Here is an 18,493-nt window from a genome sequence, read left to right as displayed (position 1 = left end):
AAGTCGTGTTTGTAAAACAAAGAAGAAACATGATGATCTCAGGGATGTGCATGCATGAATAATGGTGCAACGTCACTAGTTAAAAAGACAAAAATGTTACGTGGTTAATTTCTTAAATTTTATGTAACAAAGTCCATTTTTTGCTCTAAAAATCTAAGGAGGTGCTGAAACTTTAATGAGTCAACACACCATCAACCCAGCATGAAGACGTTGGAGGCTTAGAACTGCAGTTTAGTGAATCCTAACACTAAAAATCATTTCCAATTGAACAAGCCATTCAAATGTGAGGCTCTGCAACCTTTCATTTGACCTTAAGATTGTCCTGACCTCCTTCCCACAAGTGGTTTTGCATCTGGTCCTGTTACCTAACAATGCAGCTACCTCATAAGGAGTGTGGCTGTTCCTGCGTTACTGTCTGATGGATTCATTTAAATGCCTCCCAGCACTTCATCCACTTTATATGTACCGGTACTCCACTTCTATCAGACGTCTCCTGGTGGGAATTGGATCCAGGTCATGCAGCCCTTACTGATATTTATAAACCCACCACACATTTTTTGAAGTGCACTCAGTGCAATGATATGCAAATGGGATTATATTGTTTAGATTTTATAAATATATTATTAGTGTAAAAGTAATTTGAAATAAGTGTCTGACATGCATCTGCGATGCCTACATTTTATGTTTTATCTAATTTTAGCACAAAAAGGTGTAAACATTAAAGAAGTCACGTTTTTCTATTTAGTTTTAATCTTCAAAAACCTTGAAGTGTGGACTTTTCTTCTCTATCCAGCCATCCATTTTCAATACTCGCTTATCCATACAGGACCGTAGACAGCTGGTGCCTATCTCCAGGAGTCTTTTCTTCTTTTTAGCAGAATGCAACTATTATTTAAATATTAAAAGATAAAAAAACAGTACTTCATAGCTTTTTATTGACATCTGTAGTGTAGCTTCAAGAAACAATCAAGGCAACCATTTATTCTACACGTGTAGGCAACAGAAACTCAGTTCTGCTAAACAAATGTTGTGCATGCACTCCCAGAAAGGGAGAAGAAAACGTTGCAATATAGACCAAAAGCCTTCACAAAATAGATTTTGAAGACATTTGCCATCCTACGACATCTGCAGGAAGCAGCAATATCATTTCTAAATCTTCTGAAATGAAGAACAAAGCGTGAAGATCAAAAAAAAAATTGTGTCAAAATATTTTCACAGGGAAATAGAAGTCAGAATAAGAAAACAACATGTTCCAAAGAAATGGAATGAAAGATATTCATCCTAATAATAATAATACACTGCACAGCAATCATTCAATGACAAGACATACATATTTCCATAGAAAATATGAAAAAATACTCAGAATATTACTGATGATCATGCGACAATGTTGAAAACACTATGGATTAAACATGCAACATAAAGACCCCACAGCTTCTGACAGTCCTACTATGTTTGATCACTTTCTGAAATTATTTATGGAAGCAGTGACCTATTTAAACCAGAGCTGATATTAACACCTGGAACAAGGCACCAATACAACCAAACAAGCTAAAAACAAGGCTCTATGTTTCCTCGTAGAACGTAGCTGATTAAGTGGTGCAGGTGAGGTAACGGTTTCACCAAAAATGCTGAGTTTAGCCGCTCAGAGAGGAGAAAAGCCAAGTTAAAACACTGTGTGACAACGTTAGGAGAGAAAATGGGATGCTCCACATGACTGGTTTGAACAGTAACACAACTCATCCCAACTAACTCGCTGTTGCTACACAATGACATCATCAGATCCATTCAGAACAGGTTGCTGCTATTGTACACACTTACACGCAGCTAATAAATAAGTTAGACAGTCGAGCCCGCTTACGGACTTGGTTTCATGTAGAAACAAAAACCAACCCAGAAAACATTTTTCATATGAGACATCACAATCACCTAAATGAAAGCTGTGCAAAAACCAACAAAGACATCAAAGATTTTACTTGTGCAACATTTTAGTTTTTCTAAATTTTTACAACCGTATCTCAACTCTTGAAAGGCTTTGAAAACCAAAAACGACTTTCACTGGTCATATAAGCTTTGATGGTTGCAGTTCAGCGTCTTTAAACGGACACAGCGACGCTGAAGAGGCAGCCGATCAGATGCTTGTGTTGTGCCATTGACCTAAAAAGGCCTCCGTGCCCATTTTACATGTAAACAAACTTTACAATACTGCATATTGTACAGCTGAGATGTAATAAATTCAGAAAGGTTTTCTGCCTAGACACACTTGGACGGACCAAGCAGCACAAACTACCCACAGTGGTCCTATGCTCAAATATACACATGGCATTTCTGACAAGATACATATAACGTGACTTTGTGTGCAAATAAATATGTAAACTGTCACAGGAGCTAATGAACCATGCCCATGGAGCTCATAAAGTGCAGCAAAGCTGTCAGGATCAACACCTGGAAAAGCTGTGGACACGGACGTCCCACTGGAATGGTCAACCCTACTTCAGGAAGAGTTTCAGCTGTCGGGTTTGTCGGGGTGATGAAAGAGAGCACAAAGCTCCTCACAGGTCTGAGTCTCCACAGAGCTAAAGTGTGACTCCATATTCCACGCCAGGTCTGCTGACAGGAAGTCGTTCATAACGGTCTGGGTTTCATTGCTGGTCAGAAAGAGTTGCCCCAGGCCTTCTGCTTGGCTGGTCACAGTCTGGGTTTCTGTGCTGTTCAACAACCTCACTGCCTCACCTTGACCTCCATTAGAAAGTGAGGATGGAGCTGTAGTAAAGGAAGGGAGATCCGTCTGTGTTTCGGTATCTGACGACTCGGTGCTGATTGAAAAGGTTGAATGTCGAAGGATACTGCTTAGGGGCATGTTGCTGCCAGCATTCAGCAGGAAATTGAGATCGGTCTGAGTCTGGGTGTCAAACAGCTCAAGGTCACTGGCTTGGGGTCGACTTTGTCCCTCATTTTGGTCCAGCTCATCCATAAGGAGGAAATCTGTCTGCGTCTGAATGTCCAGCGACTCCAGCGGAGTGTCACCACCTAGCACACCAAGTTCACTCTCCTCCGTTTGTGTCTGAATGTGAACGGTGTTGAGGAACTCCTCAAAGTCAAAGTCAATTCCATTGTGCTGCTCCTGAACAGAGCCAGGACCGGACCCACAACCAGCAGAAACCTCCGCGAGAACCTGGTGACCCGACATGCCGCCAGCCAGAATGTTCTCAAGGTCATTTAACAGCGTTATCGTTTGGGTCTGGTTATCGGCCATGTTGTTAGCACCCAGCTCATGTGTCTGCACCCCAAAACACATACCCGCCACCGACTTTGAGTCTTCATACAGATTTCTTCCTGCAGCACTAGGGCTGTTAATAATGTCCTGGGCTGTTTGTGTTGAAGTGCTTAGAGACTCATTAACAAATAGATCTGAACACATAACAGCCTGGTCAGGAGCCTTATCCTCCAACTGTGGCAGAGCAACGATTGTCTGCGTCTGTCTGGTTTGAAACGGGAGCACAGATGAGGAGAGGGACGTGATTTGGCTCAGGCCCTGGCTCTCTGTCTGAGCTCCAACAGATGATGTGGATTTGGCTCGGGAAAAGAATGTCTGGGTCTCCACACTGACTGGCAGGAGGACTTGGGCACTCACACTGATGTCTGTTTGGGAGCAGGATGAAACTGAGGCCTCGCCCATGGAACACAACCCTGCTCCCTCCCCAACTCCCATCCCGATGGGCAGCTTTGACAAATAGGATTTATCAGTCTGGATGTTGGTAGAGGTGCTCCTTCCTCGCTGCCCCGTCACACTGCTGGCTGAGTCATCTAAACCAACAGGGTCCAGATTGACCTGCACCCCTGTGCTGATGCCATCCAGGGTAGAACGGGAAGTTGACTTGCTGTTCTCGAAAACCAAGCCTTTCCCATCCAGCTGGGGAACCAGTGCTCCCATTGTCTGTGGAAGGAGCTGGAATGTACTGAAAGAGCCATGGTTGTCTACTGCAAGAACCACCGACCTCAGAGTCCCACTTTCTGTAGATGGAAGAAGAACAGGCAGATGGGCCAGCTGCATGACAGGAACACTGACCAAGGCAATTTTGGGTTTTGGTAGGAGCAACTTCTGAAGGCTCCTATGGGGGCTGGAAATCTGGTTAGCTGGATCTAGGATGTTTGCAGCCAAATCAAGAGGTGGAGAAGTTTCTGTCAACTCCTTAGTAGAAGGCATGATCTGCACAGCTGAGTCATTAACTCGGACTTTTTCAGAACCACCTGTATGCTTTTCCATCTTTCGCTTTTTGACTGGAGGAAGTCTGAAAGAAAAAGACCAACAAGTTAATTCTACAGATCATAATAAAGAAAATGCAAGATTTCAATGAAGCATTTGGTCTACGTGCCTGTATTCTTTTGGGATTTCGTGACCTGTTCTGTAGTTATGTGACAGCAGTGCAGCTCTGCTTGCATAGGGGCAGCCACAAGTACACTGGTAAGTCTTCCCACAGTCCTCTATGTGCCTCTTCAGGTCCCACTCTGTGCTGTAGCCATTGCTGCATTTAGAGCACTTGTGCTTTTTCTCTGCATGCATCTTCATGTAGTGCTACAACGATGCAAAGTAAAAGGCCATGGAAATAAAACCCAACAGGTACAGAGAAGAGCAAAAACGATAACGGTGATATGATGGAAAACCTTGGGTCAGAATGTTAATGCAGGGCCCTCCCACCTACGCACTGTCGCTGAGAAAATGCTCCCTCTTGGTAACAGCGCTGCCTGATGGCATCAACCCTTCCTGGTTACTCTAAAAGGTGTAAAACCCACCTAGTTCTGAAAGAACCAACCTGCAACCCAGAGGACCTGCTGCAAGCATCGTCTCCTCAATCAGAAATGCTTTAGCAGCATGAGGACAAGCTACCGCTATCCATGTGTTTAATTAGCTCTAATCTGCAATTTAGAAGTCAAACCTTTAACATAAAATACATAACTGAAAAGTAAAGTAACTAGACACTTTTTTGCAATCCAAACACATCAAAGGAAGCTAATGTGTGTGAGGAGTTAAAAGTCTTGTAAGAAGTAAAAACAGATGCGTGAATCATTGCTTACTTGTTTAACCAGAGAGAACTGGGAGAAAGGTCTGTTGAGCCCCCTTGGACAGCCCTCAATAGGACAGCAGTAAAGTTTCTGAGTGCCCTTCATTTCCTTTCTGACTGTGGGATTGACCATCCCATCCTGATGGTATCCATGGCAGCATGAATAAAAAAAGACAAGAAGACATGTTAAATGTTAAGATACTGAAGCCAGTATCTCACAGGGCTGTCAATGATCGGGATTAGCTGAGACATAAAACTGCGAGAAGAAACTCAAATTATCCCTTAAACTCAAACCAAATTCATGCTTATGGAGTTTTTGCAGCAAGTTTTACACATGCCAGAGTCGTGTGGCAGACCCTAACCCTCATTAAATAATGAGTACAAAAAAAGACAAAAGTAAATCTAAATTAGTCACAATATTTCTTTATTGAATCTCACAATTTGTTTGAATAAAGAGCCTAATTTTTCTTGCATTTTGGTTACCAACCCTTCCTCCAGCTGTCTCACATTCATTAACATTAGCTGCCCTGTGAACTAGTATGAATATAGTCTCTTACAACACAAACATATTTATTACAGTAACAGCTGGAAGGTCCTTATAATGTGTCATTCATTAAATACACATCCCATTGTATTTTTATTAGGGGTGAGAATTCAACGCTTTAATTTTGATTATTTAATTAGAAAAACATAACGCATTAAGAAATATTAATGCATTTAATTACAGCTTGAATTTCAAGCAAGGTGGAACCTTTGTCGGTGCATGATTTTCTGGTATACCGATTACACTGACGCACAAAACAAAGCCCTGCTCGACCAATGGCTCCTAAAATAGAAGAATCTGAAAAAAGCATTCTGCTTGGGCTGATGCAGTGTTTGAGGAAGCAAATCAGCCTCTTCTCTTAATTAGTAAAAATAAAAATAAAATACTTCATGAAAACCACAGTCTGTGACACGGACACTTTAATAAAATAAAATAAAATAAAATAAAATAGGACTGGGACAATAACAAATTTTGCTAAATGGTTTACTGTCCAACAAGTTGACGATTAACGATATTGTGGACATTATACCATAATTAGACCAAAATAACCACTTATGTAATGTTAATATATCATAATAATGCAACAAACCTTTATTTAATATTGCAATGTTCAGAACCAGAACTACTAAATAAAATAATAATAATAATTAAAAAAAGACGGTCACTATTTGTTAGAAACTATTGCACCAAAAACAATAAAATAGACCCCATGTCTCCAAAATTAATTAATTAATTAACGCCCATCCAGAAATTAAAACCTGGCGCAGCACCTGTGTTAGTAAAGTAATGTCTTTGGATGGCTACTTTTTACTTTCATGTAATTATAAATATGTTGAAGTAGTACTACGTTTACTCAAGTGATATATTTTTGGCAGTAATGAAACGTCTGAGCTCCGTTTGTTTCCTTTGAGGTCGTAGAGATGTACGTTATTGATTGTAGACAATTTCTGAAAATACAGATCTCTAGCCTCCTGCACAATTTTATTCCTGTAAGGGATGCTTCCTTGTTCTTTTAATCCATCCTTTTGACTCTTGTTCTGCTTCAACTTCAGCTGCGACTTTCCCCAACAACGCGAGTCATACACCTAAAGTTGCGCTAAGGGGGTGTGGTTGACATGCAGGCCACGTGTCTGACAAAGACCGATATGTCAATGTTGGAAATATTATTGAGCTCATTTTCATCTATCGTACGATTAATTGATTGTCGTCAGCCCTAAACACAAGTCAACAGGACTTATTTTAGGAAACCACAGCTCCCCTGAATGCATTGCACGACAACAGAGTGAACATACATGATCATGTAAACACCCGTAGGAGTGTAACAGACGCTGTCTGTTTTGTGGCCACTAGGTGCCCTCAGCGTTCCTACCTGCTCTCCTGGCTCTAGCTTTGCCAGGTGACTTTGATTTCAATCAGTGAGGCTCCCCGTTAAAAGGGTGCGTCTGATGATAGGGGGGGGGCTTCAGAAGAGAACAAGCAGCAGTGTTTGCTCTCCTCTTTCCCTCCTCGAACTGACGTTAAAGTCTTGCTTTGCTTACCTGAGTGGTATCGGTAAATACTTCCTAGTTTCTAGAGCTCGTTTGTGTTTCTTCAGCATCCTCGTTAAAGAGAGATCTGGCTCACCGTTTTGGTGGAGCTTTTTGTGTTAATCCTGCTCATTCCTTACCCGGTTTTTAATCCCCGGCGCTTTGTGTTTAATATTATTGTAGTTAATTCCCCAGTTTTGGGTGTCTCCTGTTTTGTATCATTTTACCTGCATAAAGCAGTGACTTTTAGTTAAATAATCTCCTTTAAGAGAGTAAATCCTGGTTTGTTCCTGTTTACAACCGCATTTCTTTACGCTCCCTAACCACATCATCTCTTAGACGAGCTGAGGGACGTAAAAAAAGGAGTGTGTGAAAAGGTTAGTAACCATCTATAAAACATATGTTGATGTAGATCGCCTCATCTATGCCATCATGCATTTGCAGGCTGAGTACTTCATGACAGGTCATTATTTGTCATCAACAAGTAGCTGAGAGGGGAAGCTTAGATTCATTGTCCTTGTTAGAGAAGAGCCCCTCCACAGCTGCTGACAGCACTGCTTCTCTCTGAGAAATGGTCTGATGCAGCGATAAGTGAATGAGTGATGGGTCTCTATACCCCGCAGCTTCTTGCTGGTGAAGTGTGTAGACACAAAGACTAAGCTAAGAGAGACAGCGAAAACAGACCAGCGGTTTGCATAAACTGAAATTAAATATGTCGATTCAAGAGAAATGGCTACATGATGAAAAAAATAATCCAAAATAACACTTTAACCTGCTGGTGTGCAGAGAAGCAGTAAAACTCTGATAGCATTAAAACATCAAATAACAGATGGAGTGTTCAGACTTACAGCAATTCCACGAATAATTCAAAACATAGACTGACAACTTTTAGGAATTAAAAACTTTATCACGAGAATCTCATTAGCACACAGCTAACTGTCATTCCACCAACCAAATGATTCAGTGATTGAATCATCTGGATGTTTTAACTCAAATAATATCCTTGCAGCTCGCTGTATTTACTTTAAGACATAGTCTGCAATATATAGATTATATAGATTATATATAAAAAATCTAGATTAATTTATTTGGGTAACATAAGTGATTAAGACTCATTTAAACACAAAGCTTGATTGAGCTTGATTGAAAGCACAACATTAATGTTATTTTGCTTTAAATAAAACAAGTTTATGGGGTCTGTAAACAATCCTCTCTTTCCCATATTGACAAAGAGAGCTAATTCAAATTCTCACTTTCACCTATCTCAAACAAAGAGCTTAGTCTGCTGCAGGACAGAAGACGGACTTTGCCAGCAGAGAACTTCATTCATGGAATGGGAACAGTGAATTACAGCCTCCCACAGAAAAGGCCAGTCCACCGAGGTCTGAGGTAGACTCTGGGTCAAAAGCTTGACTTGCCTTTGCTGTAACTAAGAGATTTCTTTTCACGTTCTTCATTACTAGTATTTATACATTTCAAAAGTACCATTGTTGTATTTCTGAGATTTGGACTTGGTGTTCAGTGGTTATGCTTCCTTCTGTTCCTTTATTTAGATATGAAGACGTATTTTTAGACATACTTTTGTTTCATTTGGCTTTTTTGTACCTTGAAGTGCCACAACTTCGTTAGCCTGGCCTGCCAGACTCATCCATTGTTTAATTCTACACAGAGAACTAGTACTTCCCATAAGGGAGCATGGGGCTGGCTGGCCAGGCTACAATTTTGTTGCTGTCAACTATGCAATGGCAGTAAAGGCTTTGAGCTTTGAACTATTTAACCAATGAAATTTAAATTGTAATGCTACATTTTTGCTCTTTAGTAGTATAAGCGCTGGTAATCAGTTATTTGACATATTCTTTTAATTAAAGTAGCTTTCCGGAGTTTTCCCCTTTCAGAAATTATGTATGATTTTTATGAAAAAAGTGGTTGTCTTATCATGTACTGTGATATGATGTAAGCAATACGTATTTTTTTTCTAAGCACGCCCCCTGCCCTGCAGAACTCCGCGCAATAAGAGGATCTTTGTTGACATCTGCTTTCATCTTTGACTGCATGCGCGAGTGACAGGGTGGCAAAAATATGCTGCTATTAATACGCCACGTACACTTTTAAGAGAGTTTATGGACAAAATCCCTGATATATAAACACTTCAATGTCCTAAGTCAGGGCCTGTTCCTGTGCAGCCATGATGAGTGCCTCAGTGCTATCCTTCAGACCAGCTCTTTCTAGCCATTGGTAGGATTTCTTGACATCAGCCACTTCAGTTATCTGTCTGTGATACATCCCATGGAGGGGTTTGTCCTCCCCTGATGGTATTTACATAATCTCCTCCTCTTTGTCATTGTCCGAGACATTCACTGAACACGTCATCTTTTGGGGCCTCGTCCTTGATGTACTTATGGATCTTGGATGTTTCATCCTGGACAGTGGCTCTCACACTCACTCGTGGTCAGCCTCCTACCTTATGGCTAGTGTACAGTCTCAGGATGCTGGATTTGGGATATGGAACCCTCCATACATGGCAAGAAGCTTCAGTCTTACATCTGGGGTCTCTATTTCTTCCTTTGGCCAGCTTAGTATTCCTGCAGGATATCTTATTACTTATAGGCTGTAGCATATATATTAGGGTTGTCACGGTAACCGGTGTAGCGGTAAAAAAGTTGACAATAATAATAACCGTCTTGTTTTAAAAAATATATATTATCTTGGTGGGATTACCGTGGCTGCGGTGTAGGCGCCGTGACCCTTACCAGACACCGTGTCATCTGCTGAAGTTGCCGGCGGCACATGCGCACTTTTTTGTTTATAACCAAAACTTTCTTGAAGCTAAAGCTGAAATAATGGCCAAAGGAGGAGACGGCAGTGCGTAGGACATTTATTATCCCTCAAAGAAGACAAAGTGGGAAGTATGGGCATTTTTTGGATATTTGAAGAGTGCCGAGGGACAGTTGAAGACGGCTATCCTGTTTGCAGCACGTGCAGAAAAAGTGTCTGTGAAAGGCAGCAACGCTTCAAATTCAATTCAAGTTTATTTATATAGCGCCAAATCACGACAAGAGGCGTCTCAAGGCACTTCACATAATAAACATTCCAATTCACAGTTCATTAAGCCAATCAGAAATAATGTTTCCTATATAAGGAACCCAGCAAATTGCATCAAGTCACTGACTAGTGTCAGTGACTATACAGCAATCCTCATACTAAGCAAGCATGCAGCGACAGTGGAGAGGAAAACTCCCTTTTAACAGGAAGAAACCCCCAGAGAATCCTGGCTCAGTATAAGCAGCCGTCCTCCACGACTCACTGGGGATCGAGAAGACAGAGCACACACACACACACACACACACACACACACACACACACACACACACACACACACACACACACACACACACACACACACACACACACACACACACACACACAGACAAGTAATGTGTCTATAGTTATATTGTGATGTCTTAGTAAATATTGTATTTGGTGAAAGATAAACTTTATTGTATTTATCCTAGTGGATCTATAATTAAACGGATAAACTAGTAGTAGCACATCAAAAAGTCAATGAAAACAAAAAGTTATTATCAGGAGAGAAAGAATGTATTAGTGGTTAGCAGCAGTGTGCTAAATCTCATGACACATCTGTGTGACCATCACCCACAACTCTACAGTCAACGCAAGGCAAGTTAACATTTGCGTTTTAGCTAAAATGCGTGATCCGAGGATTTGGGTTGAGGGAGAATGCAACGAGTCGCTATATAAAGCAGCCGCAGCGCCGCTACCTGCATATAAACTGTGTCACGAACACCCCCATATTGAAATGACGCTATGCATTACGGAGCTCCCAGGGGCAGATAAGAGTTGGTCTCTCCGAGAATAATTATGAATTTAACAATGATTACTGCCTGATGACATTTTCCCAAATCTGCAAAGCTCACTGGAAGGAAACCGAGGATGATATTTTCCTGATATAGGGATTATTTAGTTGTCTGAAAATGTAACAAGTTTATAAAAATACTGCGATAATACTGAAAACCGTGACAATTTTGGTCACAATAACTGTGAGGTTAAATTTCACACTGTGACAACAAACCCTAATATATATATATATATATATATATATATATATATATATATATATATATATATATATATATATATATATTGAAATATAAATCAGATAAGTTGACCTGGCATTAACCAGCACAGCTACAGGTTAAGTGACTTTGTGAGCTGCAGCATGTTTTCGACTAAATGATTTTGGATTAACTGATAACTGATCATTTTTATTAGCTAAAAGATTTTTGATGTGGTGGCAATGAAATTCCAGTTTTGAACATTTAGCAAATCACAGTGTTTATATTATATAATAAAGTCTCTAATAATGTCTTTCAAAGAAATGACCACACAAGCCCCCATTTAGAACAAATGTAAAAAAAAAGGATGTTTGTATCGAGAGACACTTAATTGGGTCACAATAGTCACGTGACTTTTAATTAAGCTAGTTTTGCTCTAGCTAAGCGTTGGGATATTAAACAGCTATTATTAAACGTTTTACACAAAATAAAGTGAACTTTTACCAAACGTTAATTTATAGATTACAACTATGACTTAAGCTGGATGACTTGCGTTTTCCACTTTTAGGGTGTTCTAGAGTTAGCGGAGTTAAGGTCGCAGTTAGCCACACACGTTAAACAACACACACATAGCTTTACTAATAATTACCTTTATTCTGTGCGATTTAACCAGATGCATGTTCAAGGCAGGTGTGTTGGGAAGAATCTTGCCACATCCTTCCACGGTGCAGAGGATGTTCGTCCTCACTTCTTTGGTCAGCTCCATGATGGTGGGCTTTATAATTTCCTGACACTGCGACCGAGACTCTCTGTGACATTTTAGGATGTCTGTCGTCGTGCTGCCGTTATTTATGTTCGCCGGAGAAGCGGCCATGTCTCTGCGTTGACAGTCCACTCTGGGTTTGGCAGAAAACAGCAGAAACAGCAGCGACAAACGACCAGGAACATTGCGTCTCTCAGCTTTGGCTGAAAGGCTTCTTTCTTCTTCTTTTAGAATAATTGGTAGTTTTAGTTCCTGTCGCCACCTGCTGGTTACTTTTGTCAACTGCAGCTTTTGTTCTGTTCCTGTTGCCAAACTTGCCTTGCTGCATACCTGAAAATTAATAAATCTTAAAATTTTATGTCCCACCCTATGCAGACGTTTGAATAGTTTTTTTCTCATCGACACTCAGAGCCTATGGGATGCATACCTATAAAAATAGCACATTGACCAGGTTCCTGTCTGCTCATAACTATTCCCACTTTCCAATGGGACCATCTATTCCTCATAGACCCTGCTTTTTTAACATGAGAGGATACCTTCTTGTCTCCCATCCTCCTGTTGTCACTTATATTTTTAACAAAATATAAAACGGTTGAAATACCACCCAAATAAGCATTTGCCAATATAAATTTGTTCCAGCTAGAACAGAATAATTTATTCCAGGCAATAAATGTGAAAATTCTTTGTAGAAAAGCAGGCAGACATTGACTGTTTTATTCCAACATCTTGTTTTGACCGGTGCAATTCTTTTAATTAACGTGTTAGAAATGACAATAAATCCTAAATCTGAAAACGGTAAATTATCTTAATTTTGATTGAACATAGAAGCAAATGTAGGTTAAATTCTGTTTGACATTAAACACATACAACATATTCATCTATAAAACAGCACTCTCAGCTACCAGACACCACATTAGTCTTTGTTTCATTTAGGGAGACATTTAATAATCATGACGAAAAAAGGTGCTAGCAGGTGCCCAGGAGCATCCCTTTATCTGGAGAGATAAAATGACAAAATTCAAAATAAAATAAAAAAAAAACAGTTTGCCCCAAAAGTTGACAAGATATTAGCAAACCATTGCCACAGTATGGTACAAGTAGCAAGTGAAACGCCAAGAGTCATTTGATGAGCACTTCTCCTCAGAGATCAATCACAGATCGGCTTGGCGTGTTTGTGAAGCGGCAGCAGGAGCGTTGTCGGTGATGACAAAGTAATTCCTTCCTTTTAAGAGAATAGACGACAGCAGGGGTGTGACAGGGGTCGAGGCAATTCCTGAAAAGTAGGAGATGATAAACCAAATTACATAGAAGAATAGAAGAAAAAAATACATATATTGCAAACAGAAAATGAATATCAGTTTCTCAGAGAAAAGGGTAGGAACACACACACACACACACACACACACACACACACACACACCACAAAAACATAACTGTTTTATGTCTCCTTTCAAAGAAATAAAAGATAAACTGTTCATGACTGTAGTTAGAGGGCTGCACTGAGGCGCAGTGTCTTGTGCTGTTGCCTTGCAGCAAGAAGGTCCTGGGTTCAAATCCCAGCATGTGGTCTTTCTGCATGGAGTTTGCATGTTCTCCATGTGCATTTGTGGGTTCCCTCAGGGTACTCCCGCCCACAGTCCAAAAACATGAAGTTGATTGTTTTCTCTTAATTGTCCATGTGTGTGTGTGTGTGTGTTTGCCCTGTGATGGACAGGCAACCTGTCCAGGGTGTACCCCGCCTGTTTGCCCAGAGACTGCTGGAGATAGGCACCAGCCCCCAACGACCCTGTGCGGACAAGCGGGTGTAGAAGATGGATGGACTGTATTTGCAATAGCGAGCAGGCAGGTAATTATGGAACTGCCTTTAGTAAAAAGAATTCTGACCATATAAAGAAAGAGTTGTGATTTAGAAAATCCCTCCTAGTATACATATATAGTTTGTTAACAGCGGTGCATTATTAACTGGAGTACCTGCAGAAGCACAGTGTCTGAATGACTCCAGGATGTTGCTGCTTGAATATTTAACAACACATCTGAAGGGCTCGTCCCGCTCTGTCATGGTCCTGTTGCTAGGGTCTCTGTATTTTGTTTCCAGCTGAAGAAAGTAATGAATGAAATTCAGAAGACAACAAAAAAAGAATGTTTACTTTCTGTTGCGTTTTAAATACAGCAACGTTAACTCTGGTTTACTGGTGTACCTTATAAACTGCAGACTGTAGCTGAGGTACCGCCCCTTTGCCAAAGGCTTCACTGGCCATCCGACGTCTGCTTGCCCTTGCCTCAGCTTGTTCGTTCACAACTAAATCAAAGACAGAGTCATAATGCAGACCTGAACCAAACTCTTGGGAGATGGAATCACTTGCTGAACATACTTGGGCCAGGTTGGTTTTCCTTAGCAAGGGGGCTGGCATCGTTTGTAGGAAATGACTAAAGAGCAGACAAAAACACAAAACAAAATTTGTACGTCCAAATCAAGTCTTCTCATTTGACAGAAAAATGACTCTCATGTCCTCTTTCATCCAACTTTAAAAGGCTCTAAGCCTACTTGTTGATATTGCTTCATCAGCAGATCCCTGATGGCCATCAGCTTTGGTCCACTTAGGTTAGCATCCTTAATAGCTTGATGTCTAGTGGAGAGTGTCAAGGACTGCAACAAACACCACAATCTTATGAAGATGGAGAAAAAAAAAAGCCCGACAATTGCACTAAACATGAACTATTATTTAAACCAGAGCCACTCCTCACCTGCATCAGCAGAGGCTTTAGCTTTGAAGTCAGATTCCTCACAAAAACATAAGGAGACTGAAGATAGTGAACCACATATGTTGGTTTCAGGTGGTTGGGTCGAGAGAAGCCGCTTCCCCAAGCGATCCGAATCCAAACAGCTTCGTCGGTGTGCTTCTTTATCTTTATGGACACCTGTAGAGCAAAATAAACCAAAGTTTTCAACATTACATTTAAATGTGCAGCCCCATCAACAAAAGGAACGCCAGGCGTACGTTTCTCATGAGCTCACGGAGGTGAGTTTTAAATTGCTCCTTGAACAGCATCAGCTCCACAGAATGAGCGTCATCTAGGAATAATAAACACACACAGGTTAACGCTCACTCCACTTCGTTTAACTGGTTAATCACAATCTAACATCTACTGGGATTTGTAATCGCATGATGATTAGAATCAGGGAGAAAAACAAAACAAAAAAAAACAATGAAAATATTAAATAATTGGAGTTTATTCATATCAATACAAAAGGAAATAAATAACTGGCTTTAAATTAGGGATGTCCGGATACAACTTTTTTCACTTATGATACCGACGTCGGTAGCCTTCAGTATTGACCGATACCGATATCAGTCCGATATCTCAGCATAGATCATACATACTTTTACCTATTCCATAGTTTGGAATGTATAAAAGGCTTGATCAAGTGATATTAGTCAAACAGAAAACAAAAGCCAGCAACAGTAAGTATAAAAACTGCCCCATTTTTCATTAACCTTTGGTTGCATAAATGTTAACAGCTCAGGTTAGGGACAAAAGGAAAAAAACACATTATTGTTCACTGAACAACTGCTACAAGTTGAGTGTCTGAAGTATCAATTTCACACACTGTGAAAATCCTCATGCAACGTTTTGTGATCCTGTTTCAAATGCACAATGAGGTTGGATGCATTGATCTTCCCCGGTTTTGTTCCACCACAGGAAACTTGTGCATGATAAGTGTTGCACTGAACCAAAATGTCTTTGTCGGACTTTAACAAAAAATACAGCCACATGGCCGACATTGTTCCTTGCTGCTTCGCTAGCACACACTGTTCTGGTCACGTGGACTTAGCATGCTGGATCTGGGCGCCACTGGACAGAATTGCTGGAATGGGACTTAAAGCAGAACGTGCTGCTAATATTGGAGATTTTTGATGTAGTCCGATATAATCCGATAGTGTTTTTGGGCCGATATCCGATATCAGAAAGGGACATCCCTACTTTAAATAGAAAAAAGTAATGTTCTACATTACTGTATAAAAACAGACAAGGATTTACATTTGTTTGAGTGAAAAGATGAATATTTTTATTTTGACATACCTTCAGGGTCCAAGAGCTGGAATGAGTACCACGTTCCCTGGTTTGGGTTCTCAATAACATCTAAATCAATGAAACCAAAGTAAAATGAGATGGGTTTATTTGTATATATGACGCGACTTCACCACAGTACTCAAATTTTTGTCTTTTTTAAACATTCTACTCTTATGTTGGATACTTTACTACAGCACACTCATTCTCCTCCTCAGGTTCCATCTGGTACCATTATGTATGCAAATAAAACGTGTACATGACTGTATTTTTGTGTTTATTTTATCCTGCTTGTAATATGTTTCTGTGCAGAAAATGCCTTGAAATAGCTCCTGGTGTGTTTATGAACTCAAGTGTGAAATTAGCTGGTGATATGACTGAGTGAAGGGCTTTCTCATGATTTTGCTATTTATTTACTATCTATAAAAATGCATTACAAACAAACATAGATGGCTTACGCATCATCTCAAGTTCTGTGATGTGTTTCATTGTCAGCCCGTTTTCCTGTGAAGAAAACATCCCAGATTAAACATCCATAGCAACAATAATTTGGCACTGATGTTCCTCTTATATGAGCTTAAAGCAGCATCTCATTTTTGTTGGGACTGACAGGAGATTCATGCTCCACTCACTTCATGCAATAGTTTTATTTATTAACATATATAATAATATAGGTATAATAATAAATAAAATACAAACCTCACAAATAGTGACTAACGTTTGGGTTATGACCCATTTCGGCAGGGTGAAATCCACAGACTGCCGCTGATGTGGGGTCAGCCGGTCCCACTTTTCCAGTGTAGCTTTTAGCATCCGAGTCGGTGTACGTCGAACGAGTTGCTGTAGAAAACATTTCGTTGACTTCTCCATATTCTCTTCAAATGTAAACAAACGTATACGATTTATTATTGAATTGTCTTCAAGTTTAACACGGACCACGAACGACTTGTGTTAGCAGGGGAACGAAAGGAGCAAAACAATCTAGCAGTGAAAATCCAAACAACCCGCTTGTGCGTGACACAGCATGAATCAACCAATCAGATACCGAGAACAAGCCTACGAGTCTTCCAACTTCGCCCTCTGCTGTGTAGGAGTGGTATTACATGACAATGCCACAAAGTTAATTGTCAACTACTTTATTTACTCTGACGCCCCCCCCCCCCCCCCAGGCACTTGCTCAAAACATCGTGGTTTATTTACCATCATACTAAGTATAGTTTACTTACTCTACCTAAACTGTACATATCATTAAATCTAATGAACTCATTTGAATATATGTATGTTAGTTGTTTTCTTGTGATTGATGAAAGTAATATTGATGGTTTATTTATTTATTTTTGGATTTCTCGAACATTTACAAGATTTCTAAAGCTTCAGCGTGAATAAGAATAATTTGAAAAACGTGTTTGTTCTATATTCATTTGTTATTTGTAAACTGTAAGTAATGTTCTTGATTTATATTGTGTCATTTAAACCACAACAATCAGCATGCTATTTATTTATTTAGTTGCTTGAACAGAACAAATTAAACCAGCTGTTATATGATCAAGCATGTACTCTGTCTTTGAATTTTTATCTATTTTTTAATTTACAATTTCTGGGGTCTTTTTTAACCTACATTTTCACATATTAAAGCAAAGCTAGAAACAATTGGCTCTTCCCCAATAACAAAAGTGATGAGTCTCGCGCAGCGAGCCTCCTCATGTTGGTTCTGTTTTTATTGATTAATTAATACACATTTGCACTACTGGATATTATATACATTGTAGGTGGTGAACCAAAAAGAAATGATATGGTTCCACTAGTATCAATAAACCCAACCCAATAAACCAACCCATCGCCATCAACGGCGTCATGGTCGAAAGGGTCAGCAGCTTCAAGTTTCTTGGAGTCAACATCACTTAGGACTTCTCCTGGACCCTCCACACCTCAGGAAAGCTCGCCAGCGGCTTTACTTCCTGAGGAGGCTAAGGAAGTTTGGCATGAACACTAGTATCATCTCAAAATTCTACAGGTGTGCTATTGAGAGTTTGCTGTCGAGCTGCATCACAGTTTGGTATGGAAGCTGCTCTGCCAGCAGCCGCAAATCTCTACAGAGGGTGGTGAAAGCAGCAGAGAACATCACTGGCACAAGGCTTCCTGCCATTCAGGACATTTATCTCCAGCGATGCCTCCGGAAAGCACACAGCATCATCAAGGACCACAGCCACCCAGCGCATCAGCTGTTCTCCTCGTTACCATCTGGCAGGCCTTACAGGAGTCTGCCTGCTCGGACTACGAGACTTAAAAACAGTTTCTACCACCAAGCCATACGACACCTCAACCATTACACTTAAACACACACAACACAGGATACAGATGTTACCCTGCAGCTCCACTAGTACAATTTAATCTGCACTGGTTACTTCATTTCAATGTTACTACTCACTTTTTTAAAGATATATTTATATTTA

General features: G+C 40.3%; 2 protein-coding genes across 3 annotated transcripts; both read right to left on the bottom strand.

The window, feature by feature from the left end:
• Positions 1 to 1,962: 1,962 nt before the first annotated feature.
• Positions 1,963 to 12,513, bottom strand: atmin (ATM interactor). Its single transcript, XM_015975215.3, has 4 exons — positions 11,856 to 12,513; positions 5,077 to 5,202; positions 4,377 to 4,576; positions 1,963 to 4,292 (listed from the first exon to the last, which is right to left on the bottom strand). Exons 1-4 carry the CDS (start codon positions 12,366 to 12,368, stop codon positions 2,507 to 2,509), a joined length of 2,625 nt encoding a protein of 874 aa, XP_015830701.3. The 5' UTR covers positions 12,369 to 12,513; the 3' UTR covers positions 1,963 to 2,506.
• Positions 12,514 to 12,886: 373 nt separating this feature from the next.
• Positions 12,887 to 17,056, bottom strand: cenpn (centromere protein N). 2 transcript variants are annotated; one of them, XM_054734795.2, is made up of 11 exons: positions 16,977 to 16,995; positions 16,740 to 16,880; positions 16,499 to 16,544; positions 16,053 to 16,112; positions 14,969 to 15,042; positions 14,715 to 14,888; positions 14,515 to 14,616; positions 14,342 to 14,396; positions 14,168 to 14,268; positions 13,941 to 14,064; positions 12,887 to 13,242 (listed from the first exon to the last, which is right to left on the bottom strand). In XM_054734795.2, exons 2-11 carry the CDS (start codon positions 16,851 to 16,853, stop codon positions 13,121 to 13,123), a joined length of 972 nt encoding a protein of 323 aa, XP_054590770.1. In that variant the 5' UTR covers positions 16,854 to 16,880; positions 16,977 to 16,995; the 3' UTR covers positions 12,887 to 13,120. The 2 variants fall into 2 exon arrangements, with proteins under 2 accessions (XP_054590770.1, XP_015830704.1); XM_015975218.3 differs by having other exon boundaries at positions 16,740 to 17,056.
• Between the last annotated feature and the right edge of the window lie 1,437 nt (positions 17,057 to 18,493).

This window comes from Nothobranchius furzeri, chromosome 9 (genome assembly GCF_043380555.1).
Source record: "Nothobranchius furzeri strain GRZ-AD chromosome 9, NfurGRZ-RIMD1, whole genome shotgun sequence".
Taxonomy (NCBI): domain Eukaryota; kingdom Metazoa; phylum Chordata; class Actinopteri; order Cyprinodontiformes; family Nothobranchiidae; genus Nothobranchius; species Nothobranchius furzeri.
This window is presented reverse-complemented; position numbering and strand designations above follow the sequence as displayed.

Coding starts and splice junctions, on each gene's coding strand:
- atmin (XM_015975215.3), bottom strand. CDS start 12,368: ATGAGAAAAAAACTATTCAAACGTCTGCATAGGGTGGGACATAAAATT. Junction 5,203..11,855: donor TTAAATCGCACAGAATAAAG/GTAATTATTAGT, acceptor GGATACCATCAG/GATGGGATGGTCAATCCCAC. Junction 4,293..4,376: donor GAAATCCCAAAAGAATACAG/GCACGTAGACCA, acceptor TTTTTCTTTCAG/ACTTCCTCCAGTCAAAAAGC.
- cenpn (XM_015975218.3), bottom strand. CDS start 16,910: ATGGAGAAGTCAACGAAATGTTTTCTACAGCAACTCGTTCGACGTACA. Junction 14,269..14,341: donor GGAAAACCAACCTGGCCCAA/GTATGTTCAGCA, acceptor TCTTTGATTTAG/TTGTGAACGAACAAGCTGAG. Junction 13,243..13,940: donor CAGACACTGTGCTTCTGCAG/GTACTCCAGTTA, acceptor CCTACTTTTCAG/GAATTGCCTCGACCCCTGTC.